The sequence below is a fragment of the Staurois parvus genome, unplaced genomic scaffold (genome assembly GCF_062004578.1).
Source record: "Staurois parvus isolate SC_StPar_1 unplaced genomic scaffold, SC_StPar_1.0 ptg000099l, whole genome shotgun sequence".
NCBI lineage: Eukaryota > Metazoa > Chordata > Amphibia > Anura > Ranidae > Staurois > Staurois parvus.
This window is the reverse complement of record NW_028317895.1, coordinates 5,855,063-5,871,932: the sequence shown is the minus strand read 5'-3', so window position 1 is coordinate 5,871,932 and position 16,870 is coordinate 5,855,063. Positions and strand designations below refer to the sequence as shown.

At 44.4% G+C, this 16,870-nt stretch overlaps 1 protein-coding gene across 2 annotated transcripts in view; it reads left to right on the top strand.

The window, feature by feature from the left end:
* The first annotated feature begins 6,195 nt into the window (after positions 1-6,195).
* Positions 6,196-16,870, top strand: part of PDLIM7 (PDZ and LIM domain 7) — a 164,701-nt gene continuing 154,026 nt past the window's right edge. The window contains exons 1-2 of one of the 2 annotated variants that reach the window (XM_089671137.1): positions 6,196-6,341; positions 6,549-6,653. In XM_089671137.1, the coding sequence (XP_089527263.1) occupies positions 6,558-6,653 (96 nt within the window). In that variant the 5' untranslated portion in view covers positions 6,196-6,341; positions 6,549-6,557. Of the gene's footprint in view, positions 6,395-6,548; positions 6,654-16,870 lie in introns of both variants that reach the window. The other variant, XM_089671136.1, reaches the window with a different exon arrangement.

Here is a 16,870-nt window from a genome sequence, read left to right as displayed (position 1 = left end):
ACTGCCTGCCAGTCGAGACCCATTCAAGTAAACTGGGCCAATCTGGAAGTGTCCTGCAACTGCATGCTTCTGCAGGGTCCAAGGGGTTAAGGCAGGTGGTGAGAAAGCAACACACCACTGCCTGTTTAACCCCTTGTTTGCTGTACTGCACAAGGTTTCAGGGCAACTGCAGAGCGGCCTCATTCACTTGAATGGGTCATGCTTGGCAGGTGCTATACCCACCAATCATGACCGGGCGTAGGAGCCAGCACTACAGAGGAGACATCAACTTATGCGGCTCCCTACTACAGCTCCAACTTTAAGTAGTCCCTCTGCATTGCACTCTGATGCTCTGGGATGGCCGGTCAGCAAGCCCAGACTGTGATCTACAAGTCACCTGGCCGAGAACTACTGGTAGATCACGGTCTACTGGCTGCTGACCGCTTTAACTACTTGCCCTCCAGAGGATTTACCCCCCTTCCTGACCAAGCCATTTTTTGGCTGTTACTTTAACTGACAATTGCACTGTCATGCAACGCTGCACCCAAATTAAATTTGTCCTCCCCCCCCCCCCCACAAATAGAGCTTTCTTTTGGTGGTATTTGATTGCCTGTGCGTTTTTAATTTTTTGCTCTATAAACAAAAAAAACTGACACTTTTGAGAAATAATATATATTTTTGACTTTTTGCTATTAAACATATCCAATAAAAAAATGTAAAAAATCAAATTTTGTCATAAATTTAGGACAAAATGTATTCTGCTACATGTCTTTGCTAAAAATAAATCCCATTATGTGTATATTAATTGGTTTACGTGAAAGTTATAGCGTTTAGAAATGGCGGTATATATACTGGAATTTTTTTAAATTGTTTTTTTTTACTAGTAATGGCGGTGATCAGCGACTTATAGTGGGACTGCGGTGCGCATTCTGACACTGGGGGGAACTGACTTGGTGTCACCGACATCCCCAGTGACACCAATACAGTAATCGGTGCTAATAAAAAGCACTGACACTGTACTAATGACACTGGGCAGGAAGGGGTTAACATCTAGGGCAATCAAAGGGTTAACTGTGTGCTGTGGGTGTTTTCAACTGTAAGCACATTGCTTTGTAATACTCTGCTATGCAGAGCCATACAAAGCAGTGTGCAGGAGCTGACAGGGGAGAGAACTGTATTGTTTACATACAGTTCTCTCCCCTGTCCGTAATACTCGGCGATCACCGGGTGTTGAGAGTAATAACTGGACGGGACCCGGTGATTGACAGCCGAGGCTGTGAATGGCCCTACCTGGAACTGCAAAATCATGTACATAGACACATGATTTTGCGCATCCGTGCCACCCTGTAGCAGTATTCCTGTTATAGGGCGGACGGGAAGTGGTTAAAGTGTTACTAAACCCCGGACCCTGCATTCACTATATCTGATCTCCCACAGGACACAGAACATGGAAATGCAATTATTTTAGTAAATATAAACTGCTAAATACATTTTCTCATCAGCAGTTAGAGCAGTCTTGTGACTTCTATCAGTGTACAGCAGAACACATGTTAAAGCTTGTAGGAGGCGTTTTCATTCTCCTCTAGGACAGGGGTGTCAAACTCCATTTCATCGTGGGCCGTATCAGCATTATGTTTGCCCTCAAAGTGCCAGTTGTATCTGTAAGACTAGATGCCCAGAGCACCCCACCCCCATTACATCAGATGTCAAGAATCCCACACCCTCTCGAACATCACCGTGTACCACCTTTGGGGGCAGAGCTGGAAAGCAGAAAGTGCAGGGTCTGGAGGAGGACCAGAGGAGGAGTGGAATCAGTTAAAAGAGTCTGCTGAATGCTGAGACCAGGGGAGGCAGAGATGAGGAGGAGCTGCAGCTGCACTGAGCAAGTTCAGGATTTGGCAGCAGAGTTCTATTCTCTCTGCTGCTGAGTGCTGAGATAAGGAGGTACCTGCAGAAGAAGTGCAAGGGCCACATGAAATGGCCTGAAGGGCCAGATTGAACCTGCGGGCCCTGTGTGCTCTAGGAGGATGCAGAACCCCTGACCTCTGTCTGGACAGCACTGATTGGCCCTGTGGTTATCACATGCTCCCTCTCAAAGGAAAAAAAAACCTCTAGCAATACACACCAAACTTAGCATGTGCAGAGTGACTCCAGCCCTCTGTTCTATCAGAAGATATTTATGGGTCAATGGAAGAAGGGGAGGATCAGAGAAAAGAGGATCAAACGTCCAATTTACACACTGTGCAGAATTAAACCCTTAGGTTCCACAGTGAGTATAACAAGCATGCTTTACTGCATATACAGACTAATTTTACTGTTTTGGGTTTAGTAACACTTTAACCGCTTCCCCTCCGCCCTATAGCAGAAATACTGCTTTAGGGCAGCAGGGGTGCCCAAAATCACACACATACATATATGTGACTGTGTGTGATTTTGCAGTACCAGGTTGGGGGCGTGCCCTACCTGCGCCACCATTCGCAGCCTCGGCTATCAATCACCGGGTCCCGGCCAGTGATTACTTGCCAGCACCCGGTGATTGCTGAGTATCTCTGACGGAGGATGTGAGCAATACAGGTCTCTCCTGTCTGCTCCTGCACACTGCTTTGTATGGCTCTGCATAGCAGAGCCATACAAAGCAGTGTGCTTACAGTGGAAAGCACACACACAGCACACAGTTACCCATTTGATTGCCCCACATGTTAACCCCTTCCTGTCCAGTACCATTAGTACAGTGTCAGTGGTTTTTATTAGCACTGATCACTGTATTGGTGTCACTGGGGATGTCAGTGACACCAAGTCTGTTCCAAACAGTGTCAGAATGCCCACCGCAGTCATGCAATAAGTTGCTGATCACCACCATTACTAGTAAAAAAAAAAAAGAGAAACAAATTCCAGTATCTATACTGCCATTTGTAAATGCAATAACGTTCACGTAAACCAATTACTGGATTTTTCGCTCCATAAGATACACTTTTTCCCCCCCCCCAAAAAATGGGGGAAAATGTCTGTGCATCTTATGGAGCAAATATGGAGCGGCCGGCCCGGTATTCCTGTTACCGTGTTAGAATACTGGGCCAGCTGCCCGGCCCTTCTGTGCAGCAGAACCTGCTCCTCAGTCCTACCTGTTCCTCGGGCCAGCGCTGTCCTCACTGTCTTCTCTCCCTGGCGCTGGAATCTTTAGTGTGGGCACCCGGCTGTGACAGCTTGCGGCTTTACAGCCGGGTGCCCACTGCGCATGCGTGAGAAGCGCTGCACTTTGTGAATGGTCCGGCAGTCTTCTGGGACCTGTCACGTGTCCCAGAAAATGGGGAGTGATGACAACTCTGTGGAAGTGGGAGCTGGTCAAATTCGATAACCTGCTCCCCAAAGGTCTGCAGTCTCTTGCCATCCCCTGTACTGTGTCCGCAGTCTCTGGCCATCCCCTGTACCGTGTCCGCAGTCTCTGGTCATCCCCTGTACCGTGTCCGCAGTCTCTGGCCATCCCCTGTACCGTGTCCGCAGTCTCTGGCCATCCCCTGTACTGTGTCCGCAGTCTCTGGTCATCCCCTGTACTGTGTCCGCAGTCTCTGGCCATCCCCTGTACTGTGTCCGCAGTCTCTGGCCATCCCCTGTACTGTGTCCGCAGTCTCTGGCCATCCCCTGTACTGTGTCCGCAGTCTCTGGCCATCCCCTGTACTGTGTCCGCAGTCTCTGGCCATCCCCTGTACTGTGTCCGCAGTCTCTGGCCATCCCCTGTACTGTGTCCGCAGTCTCTGGCCATCCCCTGTACTGTGTCCGCAGTCTCTGGCCATCCCCTGTACTGTGTCCGCAGTCTCTGGCCATCCCCTGTACTGTGTCCGCAGTCTCTGGCCATCCCCTGTACTGTGTCCGCAGTCTCTGGCCATCCCCTGTAGTGTGTCCGCAGTCTCTGGCCATCCCCTGTAGTGTGTCCGCAGTCTCTGGCCATCCCCTGTAGTGTGTCCGCAGTCTCTGGCCATCCCCTGTAGTGTGTCCGCAGTCTCTGGCCATCCCCTGTAGTGTGTCCGCAGTCTCTGGCCATCCCCTGTAGTGTGTCCGCAGTCTCTGGCCATCCCCTGTAGTGTGTCTGCAGTCTCTGGCCATCCCCTGTAGTGTGTCCGCAGTCTCTGGCCATCCCCTGTAGTGTGTCCGCAGTCTCTGGCCATCCCCTGTAGTGTGTCCGCAGTCTCTGGCCATCCCCTGTAGTGTGTCCGCAGTCTCTGGCCATCCCCTGTAGTGTGTCCGCAGTCTCTGGCCATCCCCTGTAGTGTGTCCGCAGTCTCTGGCCATCCCCTGTAGTGTGTCCGCAGTCTCTGGCCATCCCCTGTAGTGTGTCCGCAGTCTCTGGCCATCCCCTGTAGTGTGTCCGCAGTCTCTGGCCATCCCCTGTAGTGTGTCCGCAGTCTCTGGCCATCCCCTGTAGTGTGTCCGCAGTCTCTGGCCATCCCCTGTAGTGTGTCCGCAGTCTCTGGCCATCCCCTGTAGTGTGTCCGCAGTCTCTGGCCATCTCCTGTAGTGTGTCCGCAGTCTCTGGCTATCTCCTGTACTGTGTCCGCAGTCTCTGGCCATCCCCTGTAGTGTGTCTACAGTCCATTGGTTCAGAATATTTTTTTCTTGTTTTCCTCCTCTAAAACCTAAGTGCATCTTATGGAGTGAAATATACGGTAAGTTACAGGTATTGAGATTTATTTTAGCAACGACATGTAACAGAATACACTTTGGTGTAAATTTATGATGAAATTAGATTTTTTACATTTTTTTATTGGACATGTTTAATAGCAAAAAGTCAAAAATAGTTTTTTTTTTTTTTCAAAATTGTCGGTCTTTTATTGTCTAGAACGCAAAAAATAAAAAAACACACAGGTGATCAAATACCACTGTAAGAAAGCTCAATTTGTGGGGAAAAAAGGACGTAAATTTCATTTGGGTGCAGCATTGCATGACCGTGCATTTGTCAGTTAAAATAACGTTCGCAAAAAATGACCTGGTCAGGAATGGGGGTAAATCGTCTGGATTGAAAGTGGCTAAAGCTTGTAGGAAGAGTTTTTATTTACCTCTAGGAGCATGCAGGACCCCTGAACTTTGTCTGGACAGTGCTGATTGGCCCTGTGCTGATCACATGCTCCCTCCCAAAGATAAAAAAAACTCTCTAGCGATACACGCCAGACTGAGCATGTGCAGAGTGACTCCAAAACTCTCTTCTATCAGGAGATATTTATGGGTCAGTGGAAGAAGGGGAGGATCAGAGAAGACGGGATCAAACAGCGTTTTTATACAAAGCGCAGTATTAACCCCTTAGGTTCCACAGTGAGTATAACAAGTATGATTTACTGTATATACAGACTGATTGGTACTTGTCTGTTAATTCACCGGATATATATATTTAAATAAAACTTTTAAACTATGTTAACTATATTGACAAGTGAATAAATCCGGTGAATTAACAGACAAGTACCGACTGATTTTACTGTTGAGGGCAGGGGCGGACTGACCATTTGGATACTCGGGCACTGCCCGAGGGCCCGGGGTCAGTAGGGGGCCCCATGAGATGCCCCTGGAACCATTTTCATAGGCTTTTTTGAGTTTTGGCAAGGACACAGGGGCCCCATGATCCCCTATTGCCCGGGGGCCCCATGAGTTGTCAGTCCGCCCCTGGTTGTGGGTTTAGTAACACTAACTTTGCAGCGTGTTTGGAGTGTGGAAGGAAAGCCATGCAAGTGCAGGGAGAACATGCAAATTTCATACAGATAAGTGTCCTGACTGGAATACACACCAAAGACCACCAGACACTCGTGCTACCCACTAAGCCACTGTGAACTTAACGCCATTATTTCTCACAAGGAAAACGCACTTCTATTGACAGAAAAATGATGGATCTTCCTTTGTTTCCTCAGGCGGTTATAAATATGGAGTGTTTGCCATCAAGTCCTGTTCATGAGCATCCTCGCAGTGCACCGTACATGTGCAGCACACTGACCATATTGACAACTCGGAGCTGGGAAATCATGAGGGAGACTGAACTTTTATTGAACTCGGTGAGGACATGGTTTCCCTTAGGAAGGCAGAGCTCGGTGAGGCTGGCCTCCCTCAGCAGCCCCCGTGCCATGGCGGCCAGTGATAGCCCGCTGTGAAGAAGCCGGCTCCTGAGGCGCAGAGTGAGGAATGCGGCTCTCCATAAACTCCCCCTTGTTAGGAGCTGGGAATGTGTGCGCTCCAGCCCTGGTCCCTCCCAAAGCAAAGCATGATTCATTTCCCTGGATCCCCCGGCCCCGGCCCGGGTGTCATCTTACACTCCTTATATAGCCTGGGAGCCGGGGATTGCTGGCAGGACTCGGAGCCTGTCCTTCTTCCGCCTGCTGCCTTGGGTGAGACTCAGGGGGACAGTGTGAGGTGTATGGAGCTGCCCTAGGCGCTGCCAGTGGGTGACCTTGTACCCCTCTATGGGAAGGGAGGAGGGGGGCTTTACTACAAACTTTAGCATTATTTGAGCGAGTTGTGCTGTGGTCACCTCAGTGCTGGTGACAGGGTGCATTCCATGGAAGGCTCTCACACGCTTTCTTTCTTGTCTGCAGATTGGTGACATGGAGGAGTACAAAGTGACTCTGGACGGTCCTGCCCCGTGGGGCTTCAGACTGCAGGGGGGAAAGGACTTCAACATGCCGCTCTCCATCTCCCGGGTGAGTGACTGACCACTCTTATCGCACTCTGTAGTTGGCAAGCTCTGAATGATTACATCTCTGTTGCTGTGTGACTCTCTTCCTGCTGCCGGCCATGACAACGCTGGCCAGCAATAGAAAATCCGTCGATTCCCCCATCCACGGCGTGGGTGGAGGAATCCCCCTGCTGCTAGCTATCAGAATACCCGAACGGTGACTGCATCTGATTGGCTGCGCTCACTGTACGGCTTCAGACGTGGAAATTCGTCCATAGCCGAAATTCAAGTCGTGTATGGCCAGCTTAACAGCACCTGAGAATGACCTTGAAGCTTTCCCCAGGGAGGGATGACATTTGTGGATAGAGATGGCCCTCTGGCTGTAAAGTCTTCTGCCATCAATCACGCCCGATCACCCATCTTGACACGCTACAGCAAGCGCTGGGTTAAATGTTGTAAAAGTTCCACTTATAGGAATGCTGCAAGAAAAATAGAATGTGTGTATCCTGTTTCATGACAGGAATTCCTTGATGCAGAGATTCCTCTTTCCATGACACATGGAGGGGGGGGGGGGGGGTCTGTCTGTTTTTACATGAAAGAGAATTTGGAGGCAACTTACCTTTCTTGATATAGAACAGCTGATGCTGCAAGCGATGTGGGTTTGTGCCTGGTCCAAGGTGATGACCCGAATGCAAGATTGGCATCTGCTGGGACTTGTGGTGCTACACTTGATAATGTATAGGGATAGCCTGAGGTCTCGAAGTTGTGGCACAAATGTTTCTACTTTCTGGGATTTAACTAACTGAACAGCAATCACCCTATTTTTCTGAAGGTTAGGTTCAACTCTTGCCTTTTTTTAAGTTAAATTAAAAGATTGCCGTTTAAAAAAAAAAAGTGTAATAACTGTGTCTACGGTAAATAAGGCCCCTTTCACGCAGCCGGACTTCACCAGTGGATCCGCCTGCTTAGGGGGGGTTCTGTCCTCTAAACCCCAATGAGCAGGCGGATGACAGGTCCATGTACATGCCATTTATTCAGAGTGCAAGTGTACAATCCAAATGCACACGTTCCTGCGCTAAAAAATGGCTGTGTGTATAAGTGGGTGCTGCAGCGACCGTCGGCTGGATCTGAACAGAATCGGCAAGGGAGAATGTCACCAGCACACCAAGGATCACCAATATGGGTGCAAAAGTTTTAATAAACGATCGTATAGTTACAGAAAGGCAACGTTTCGGAGTCTCCCTGGACCCTTTCATCAGGCATGTGACCAACAAGGGGTCCTGCGAGACACCGAAAAGTTGCCTTGCTGTAACTATGTGATCGTTTATTAAAACTTTTGCACCCATATTGGTGATGCTCAGTGTGCTGGTGACATTCTCCCTTACTTATTTTGAGTGGAGGCAGACCCAGCCCGCTGTCCTCTATGGGTGGTTGGATGTAAAAGGACCACCTGTCCGTATACATCCGTCTGTCCTCCGATCCGCTAGACAGGAAACGGATCCCCATCCATCTGTTTTTAGTGCATAGGATCGGATCGGATGCAGGTGGGGGGAAACGGACACATGTCCGTTTATATCTGCAGTTCCATAGAGGGCAATGGATGGTCCGATTGGGTCTGCCTGAAGAACAGACAGGCGGACCCAATTGGTTTGCCCGTATGAAAGCGGTCTTCAGGATTTAGATTGTAAGCTCTCATGAGCAGGGACCTCCTAACCCAAATCCTCTTGTATTGTAACTGTTCTGTCTCCCTTGTTATTGTAAAGCACTGTGTTGGCACTATATAATTCTTGTATAATAATTAAATAGTTTGATTTTTTTGGTTCATTTGTGCTTGGTAGAGAATTGTCCTAATTTCAGAATACTGGCAACAATGGCAGAATACTAAACAGAGACAACAAGGTTGATTTACTAAGGCCCCGATTCTGCCCACAATGCCAAATCACATGGCAATTGCAGCACAACACGCTGCGTGCGTTTGGGTCCCATTATCCCCCAAGCGCAATGCGATTCTGCTGCGATTTATCAAGTGTGAGAATCATGTAGCAAACAGTGCCTTCACAAATCTCGTGAAGTGAAGCTTGTCACCAGAAAAGGAGACAGAGCTTCTTTTCAGGCTACAAATGCGCATATGTGACACACAGAATTACGTGAAATTTGCATGTCAAAATCATGTAGTTGGAACACTTGTTCCTGTTATGCGATTAATGTGAACGGGACCTAAAGGCAAATAGGCTGTTCTCTTTGCAAGGGTAGTAGCATTTTGCAAGGGAATTTTACCCAGAGTTTAGTAAATGAGGTGAAGCTCTGCTGACTTCCATCATCCAATCGCGTGCAAGTAAAAATTCTATTTTTTTGTATTCTCCTTGAATGTGATTGAGTATTTTTTGCAAAGTGAAACTTTACCACATTCACTAAGCTCTTGCAAAAATGCATAATTCTCTTGCAAAGTGCAACTTCCCTTCAAAATGAACATCCTGTTTGCCTTTAGAAATTCAACACCAATGTGAATGTTTGATTTTGGTCCCACTGCAACTTTTGGAGGCATATTGGCAGTAAATGCTGAAACTTGTCATATGGTGGCTGGAGAGCCAAGGGTTAGCTAAGTCTGCTCTAGTGACATTCTAGCGGCTCGATGCTTTTTTGGGAACAAGTTCCGTCTTGGTATTAGAAGGGTGAACAGCCTGAAGCTGTGAGACTGACGTGTGAGGCAGTATGTGACTCTAGGCAACTGAGCGGGTGTCAGTGATAACTATAGAAGGATGGGTGGAGGTCTGATGTTATGTTCACAGGTCACTCTAGTTTTTTTTTTTTTTTCTTTTTTTTTTTTTTTTTTAGCTTAAAGTAACCTGGTGGGGGGCTGAAAAGTCTCTGACATTCACTTCACACCCTCCTCCCTGGGTGGGGCGGCTTTTGTTCCTAACTGTGTTGATTTTGCTTCTGTGCCATGTTCAGACAATCATTTCCCTTCACGCTAAGCATTTTGCTCTGCCCTTGTGTTTGTTTCGGGGGAGGTCTTGCCCAGACAAGAGCAGTGTGCTTGGGTTTTTCATGGGGGGAGTAGGAGTGAGAAATAGGGGCAGATTGATATTTAGGACTGCTGGAATTTGGTTATATCATGATTTTATTCTGTTGTATTAGAGGTAGTGACAGTCTTTAGGTTGCATTGCAGTGCTTACATGGCTTGATGAGGTTTGAATACCTAGCACGTGTCTTTTGGACCACTTCTGGTACTGACTTCTCTGTATTACAGATACGGTTGCCATTTCATCCCTTTAAAACCGAACACAGGTTCTAAAGCTAATGTAAGGAACATCAAAGGCACTAAGTGAGTTTAATTACCACCTTAAGTAATTACAGATATTACAGACTAAGCGAAAAAAGCACAGAGCTGTTCAAGTTGGAACATCAAAACTCAGGATGTGCCTAAGTTGCTGCGTGATACCAATTCAATCACAAACTGACCATGTATGATGTGAAAATAGTTCAATCAGGACCTCAATCAGATGTGTTGAAATGGCTTTGCCAATTCTCTTCTTTGTTTTCTGATGATAAACAAAGATAATATGAACTGAGTATCAAATCTTAAAAGAAATCTACCCAGTGGATGTGTATGTTAGATGAAGATGATCTGAAACATCATATATGAAAAGATCAGGCAACAAATAAACTTGATGAGCAAAGTAGTGTAAAAACAGAAGGGTGAGCAAAGTGATATAACTCATAGTAACCAGTCAGTTTTCTGTTTAATGATATAAGATCAGTCAAAGGTTTATTTGTTGCTTGCTATGGGTTCCTGCATCTTAGCATGTGCCTTTGTACACAAGCCTGCATGTTTATCCTTAGGATCCCCATATATTTGAGATAATAGTGCCTTACCTGGGCATTTTCATTTAGATTGGGTAATGACCTTGTGTTTTTGGGTGATCCTCAAGTCTGTGACCAACTGCTGTCCAGGGAACACATGATCGGGCAGCAACGTATCCAGAATGCAATTGTACCTCCTTGATAGGCTGGCGCCCACCTCCTACTCTCACTCTTTCCCCTGACTCTAATGTATGTAGATCATTCTGACCAGAAATTAATAATGCTGTTTTATTGACTGTCAGAGTGGTCACATGAACTGGGATCTGTTCTGCCACCTACCAATCATAACTAGAGACCAGGAGCTGTCAGTCAGTTTGGTTACTGACACATAGTAAGAGCTGCCATGGAAGCATATGCGTGGTGTGTGGGCTGATCATTTGGAAACTCAGGCACTGCCCGAGGGCTCGGGGTCAGTAGGGGGCCCCATGAGATGCCCCTGGTACCTTTTTTTTTTTTTTTAATAGGCTTTTTTGAGTTTGGGCAAGGACACAGGGGCCCCATGATCCCCTATTGCCCAGGGGCCCCATGATCCCCTATTGCCCGGGGGCCCCATGATCCCCCTATTGCCCGAGGGCCCCATGAGTTGTCAGTCCACCCCTGGTTCTTAGATTGTATTTTTATCTGTTAATCCTTCAAACACCACCTGTCCCTTTGCTTCCTCCTCCGCTGCATCTATGGAATGACCCATGATTTTCACAAAGGCTGGACTTCAAACTTATCAAACTTTGTTCATCTTCATTACATGTTACATTGATGGGACTAGTAGTTTACACGAGAGAGGCATGGATGTTTGTGTGTTCGTTTCAGCTTACAAGAATGTCAAGGACACTGCAGTTCTGGCAAGATCAACGGGTATTTCTGTACTTGCTTAAAGTGTTCTTAGCTTGAAAAATTAAAACTAATGTAGCCACCACATCTAAGGACCGCTAAGCTGCAATATTGTACATTTTTATTTCTGGCTTTAAACAAGCTTTAAAGTGACTGTAAATGCTGAAGGTTTTTTACCTTAATGCATTTTCTGTATTACACCCCGGTCACATCAAACCCGACTTTGAAATTGTGCGACTTACAGTGGAGTTGCACGATTTCAAAGTCAGGTGACATGCTGATTTCAGGTGTGATTTGCAAGACATCTGACACAGATATCTATGCACATCGCACCAAAAGTAGTGCATGTACTACTTTAAAAATCGGTGTGGCTCCGACCAAGTCGGTTTTTGCTAAATTCGCATCCAGTGTGACTGGGGACTTAAGGTAAAAATCTTATATTGTCATCTCCCTCCCAGCCCCCCAAATACTTACCTAAGCCTAATCTCGATGCAGTGCTGTGCCCAAGAGCACAGTGCTGCTCTCTCTCTCTCTCTCCTCTCTGGACTCTGTGAGAGCAGTGTGAAACATTGGCTCCTGCTATTGTCAGTCAAATCCAGTGATGAGAGCAGGGGCTGGGGCTGAGCTGCACTGTGTGTGTGTCAATGGACATATGTAATGTGGCTTGGAATTGACCCTGCATGTATGCCACCATAGGAAGCAGCTTCCTATGGTGGCACACCGAGAAGAAGAGGAGCCAGGAGCTCCGGCGGAGGACCCTAGAAGAGGATCAGGGCTGCTGTCTGCAAAACCATTGCACAGAGCAGATAAGTATGGCATGTTTGTTATTTTTTAAAACAAAAAACTTTGTAATCACTTGAAGCCTTAAGACTCAGTCATTTGGACAATTTGACAGTCTCTGACTAGCTCAGCACATTTATACTCACCACACATATCACAACACTCCCCTGCTGCTCAGTGAGCTAATACCTGTCTAACCTCCATGTCAGATGGTATCCAAGCTTAAAGCTGAGCTCCGGTCACAAAAAATGTTATATATATATATATATATATATATATATATATATATATATATATATATAATTTTATTTTTTTATTTATTTTTTTTAATACCCACAAAAGATATACTGTAAATTAAATTAATTTTGTGTGCACCAAATGCATTTGCGAATTCACGTATCACATTGTTAAAGTAGCAGTGACATCATCACTGTGCTGCACAGAGCCTAAGTAGAGGTGTGGGGAGCCCAGTAGAGCCCAGGGGGTTAACTCACTACAGGCTGCCTGCAGGAAACTACAGGAGGGGGCAGAGACAAGACCAATAATCCTGCACAAGGAGAGAGCAACAGTGACCAGTCTTTATTTTAGAAAGTTCCTGCAGACAGGAAAAGTTTCTTTTCATCAGGTGACAGTGTGTGAGCCGGGTATTTGGCCACCCAGGACCAAGTACTGCATCCTGTGAGGAGATGATATTCTGTTTTATTCCTGGAATTACTGGGTATTTGTGGTTACTTTGACAGAGCAACTAAGCGTCAGGGGCAAATGGAAATAGTGAGTATAAGTGGGTAAAGGGATGGTCTAATAAGAGACTCTATCACTGCCCTGAATGGGCAAAATGAAAGTTTACCTTTAAATGAATAGTTGCCCAATACAATGTGTCATGTTAAGATAAAATGCTGACTAGCATATAAGCCCAGGATGTCCGGATCACATCTGAATATCTGACTGCCCTTTGTCTTCCTCCAAATACAACTGTCTACAAAATATTATTTAGTGCTGTACATCTTATATATCAATAACAAGTTGTGTGAGTACTGTGGAAAATGCAATCATCATAAAAAAGGAACGTCCTGCATTTTATTTTTTTTTTATTATTTCCTGATAATATTCTGTGGAAACTGCAGAGCAGCAAAACTAACAGTGTGTTACATGGTAGTACTAAGAATGCAGAGAATCTAAGTGACAACCTTTACTTTGTCACAAAACGCCACTAGCAAAGCTGCATAGTCTCCTGTAGCATAAATTATTAGATAAAGGGTAAAAGGAGTAGTGACAGGTGTGTCTGTAGGCACTGGCAGACACATGCACAGACTGATGATATGCATGACTCAGTGCATTTACAGCCTTCCTGGGAGTAGACAGGATAACTTGTCACCTTTTACTAGTGTCATTCCTTAGAAAGAGATTCTTTTATCTGCATAGTCTGATGCCCATAAGGCCTTTTGAGCACTGGGCGTAAAAAATGACACTTTTAAGAGTGTTTGAATTTTTTTTTCTGCTTCTAAACAACCCTCCATGTTACCTAGGTGTCCAGGCACACATAAACATTTAGAGGCAGAACCCCCCCCCAGAGCGCATGTAGGAGAGGAGCACTTTGGCAGAAATAACCACATTACATTTTTGCAATCTGTTTTGGGGTGTCACTGATTTAACATTGACACCAGTCGTAGATCGCATGAACGGAGTGCGAATTCAATGTGGTGCGTTAAATGCTCAGGCTTCGCTGCATTTCTGGGCTCTAACCCCTTAATAACCTGAAAGCCTTTGACAAGGAAAAAAAAAACCTGAAAGTCTGAACCCAGTTTTGCAACTTTGACATTTGTTCGTAAAACTGTACATATTTTTGCAACATATTAGTGTATCCAAGTGAATTATACCTTTCTTCAGGACAAATTTAGCTGTAATTTGGTGGTAAATGTTAATGGATATCTCCTGATTTTTATTTATGTAAACTGACCTAAAATAGGAAAAAGATAAACATTTAAAAAAAGTGTATCTTGTATATTTCTTGTCATTACCATAACCCACCACAAAAAAAAACAACCCAAAATACATTCTCCTACTCTTGACGTGCACAAAGATGCCACATATGTGTGCTATTTGTTGTTTGTACCTGTACTATGGCCAAGAAATAATAGTGAGCATTTTGTTTTTTATCCTTCCTAAAACAGACTGACACTGACTCAATGAAGGAATCGTCACTGTTGGCTATTGTATTCAGACAGCTGCAAGTACCTGCGGCTGCCTAACTAGGAATTTATATACACCGTAGAAAATCAGATGTAAAACAGTTTAAAAATGTATAAACCTAAAATTAAGAACTGACACACAGCCATCATAGTTCATCTTCAGTAAAACTACAGGGGTTTATGGAAAGTGGAGATAAGCAAAGCTACACAGAGTGTGGAAAATTAATTCACTCTTCTGGTTCATTGTCTAGGTGTAGGTTTTTTTCACAGCTGTTGTCAAACAAGATTGCCAATTGCCCTTTCGGATATATGGTACTTATTAGGGGGTGAACCTGCAAATTTCTTTATAAAGATACGACACGGCACGCATGCCATTTTCAGCATTCATTAATCATTCTGAAAAATTACATATTTTGGCATTCTGCAAATTGCTACAAATTATTCGATATAACTGATTAAATTGTCTGCACATGGATTTCATACAGGACTGTGTTTTAAATATTATATCATACAAAAGCGGTTGTATTTTAGCCTAGGGTAACAAAGGCTGGGATGTCTGTGTAAACCTCTGGAATGATGTGTGTTTTGGCTGAGATTACATTGCTATGCAATTAGACAACAGAAAACTCTGTGATTGAATTAAAAGTGAAAGAAAGATTATTTGTGTTGAGATTGTCATAGACATGTTGGTGCCTCTCTTGCCTCCCTGCAGACATTAAAATTAATGTTTCAGAACGATGTTTGAAAGTAGTTTTTATATTATTTTCACCGCCTATATAGAATGTCTTACACTATTCACCATTTCTTTCTAGGTGGAAATGACCCAGCTTTGTAGATAGACTTGTTTATGAATTATGACCATTTTCTTCCCTCAAAACATTGCCTGTAATCTGTTATCCAAAGCCAGCCCTAATCCATTAGTTTTAAGACTAAGAGACTCTCCCTAGAAGGCATCAATTGTTCCATCATTAAGTGATCACCCGTTTAGCCATTTTTTTAAATTTGCCATTGACTTTAAAGTGTTACTAAACCCACAACAGTAAAATCAGTCTGTATATGCAGTAAAGCATGCTTGATATACTCACTGTGGAACCTAAGGGGTTAATCCTCTGCATTGTGTAAAAAAGCTGTTTGATCCTGACTTCTCTGATCCTTCCCTTCTTCCAGTCACACCCTCTTATCTCCTGATAAGACATATCTGTGGAGATAATCTGCACATGCTCTGTTTTCTGTGTATTGCTAGAGAGGTTTTTTTTTTCCTAGGAGAGTGCATATGATCAGCACTTTCCAGACAGAGGTGAGGGCTTTTGCATCCTCCTAGAGCAGAAAGGAAACTCCTTCTACAAGCTTTAACCAGTGCTTTGCTGAACACTGATAAAAGTCACAAGACTGCTCTAATTGCTGATGAGGAAAGGTATTTAGCAGTTTATATTTACTAAAATAATTGCATTTCCATGTGGTGTGTACTGTGGGAGATCAGATATAGTGAATACAGGGTCCTGGGTTTAGTGACACTTTAGGGCTGATTTACTAAGAATAAGGTGAAGCAATAGAAGTCAGACACCAAACGTCACCAAATTGAAACAATTAAGACCTTGCGGTGGTGAACAGAAAAATGTCTTCAGATAGGAAAATGTCTATTACTAAATGTCGAATTTTAAGTCTGCATGTAGCACAAATTGAACATTTAATGGTAAATATGGCCACCAAATGAGGAATAGTTTTTTGATGACCTTTATAAACAGTCCTTTTTGCCCATGACAGATATGATTTTGACAGGACTGATTAAAAATCGGACTATCTAAGGGGTGGCAAAGATGACCTCACACGTGTTTGACCACTTTTGTGGGAAGATACATATTTATTTGCCAATAATCTGTCACTTCCTCAAGAGACAGAAATATGTCTAGGGGTGTCTAAAGGCACCTACACATGCTTTCTTCATATTAGATTGTTGTTTTACTCATAAGGCAAAAGAAAATAGAGCATTTTGACCATCAAACCACCATTAACTGTCAATGGCTAGTTATATTTATATGAAATTCTTAATTTTGTAACCTGATCAAGATGAATTACATCTGGAACCCAACTGGTGTAGACAACACTTGTATTTTCCCTTTCCCTATTATAAACTTTTGTAGCTCTAAAGAACTCTCTCAAAACACACTTCTGCATGAACAACTTTTAGGATAAGTGCACCTTAATAAAATTGTTAACCTTAAAAGGCCCTTTAAGGGATGGTCCTCTCTGGTTGTCACTCAATTTATATATACACACTACTCAAAAAAAGTTAAAGGAACACTTTGTAAAAACACATCAAATCTCAATGGGGAAAAATATCATGCTGGATATCTATACTGATATGGACTGGGTAATGTGTTAGGAATGTTAGGATGCCCCATCGTTTGATGGAAATGAAAATTATCAACCTACAGAGGACTGAATTCAAAGACACCCTGAAAATCAAAGTGAAAAATGATGCACCAGGCTAGTCCATTTTGCTGAAATTTAATTGTAGCAACTCAAAATGATATCAGTGGTTTGTATGTCCCCCACGTGCTTGTATGCATGCCTGACAACG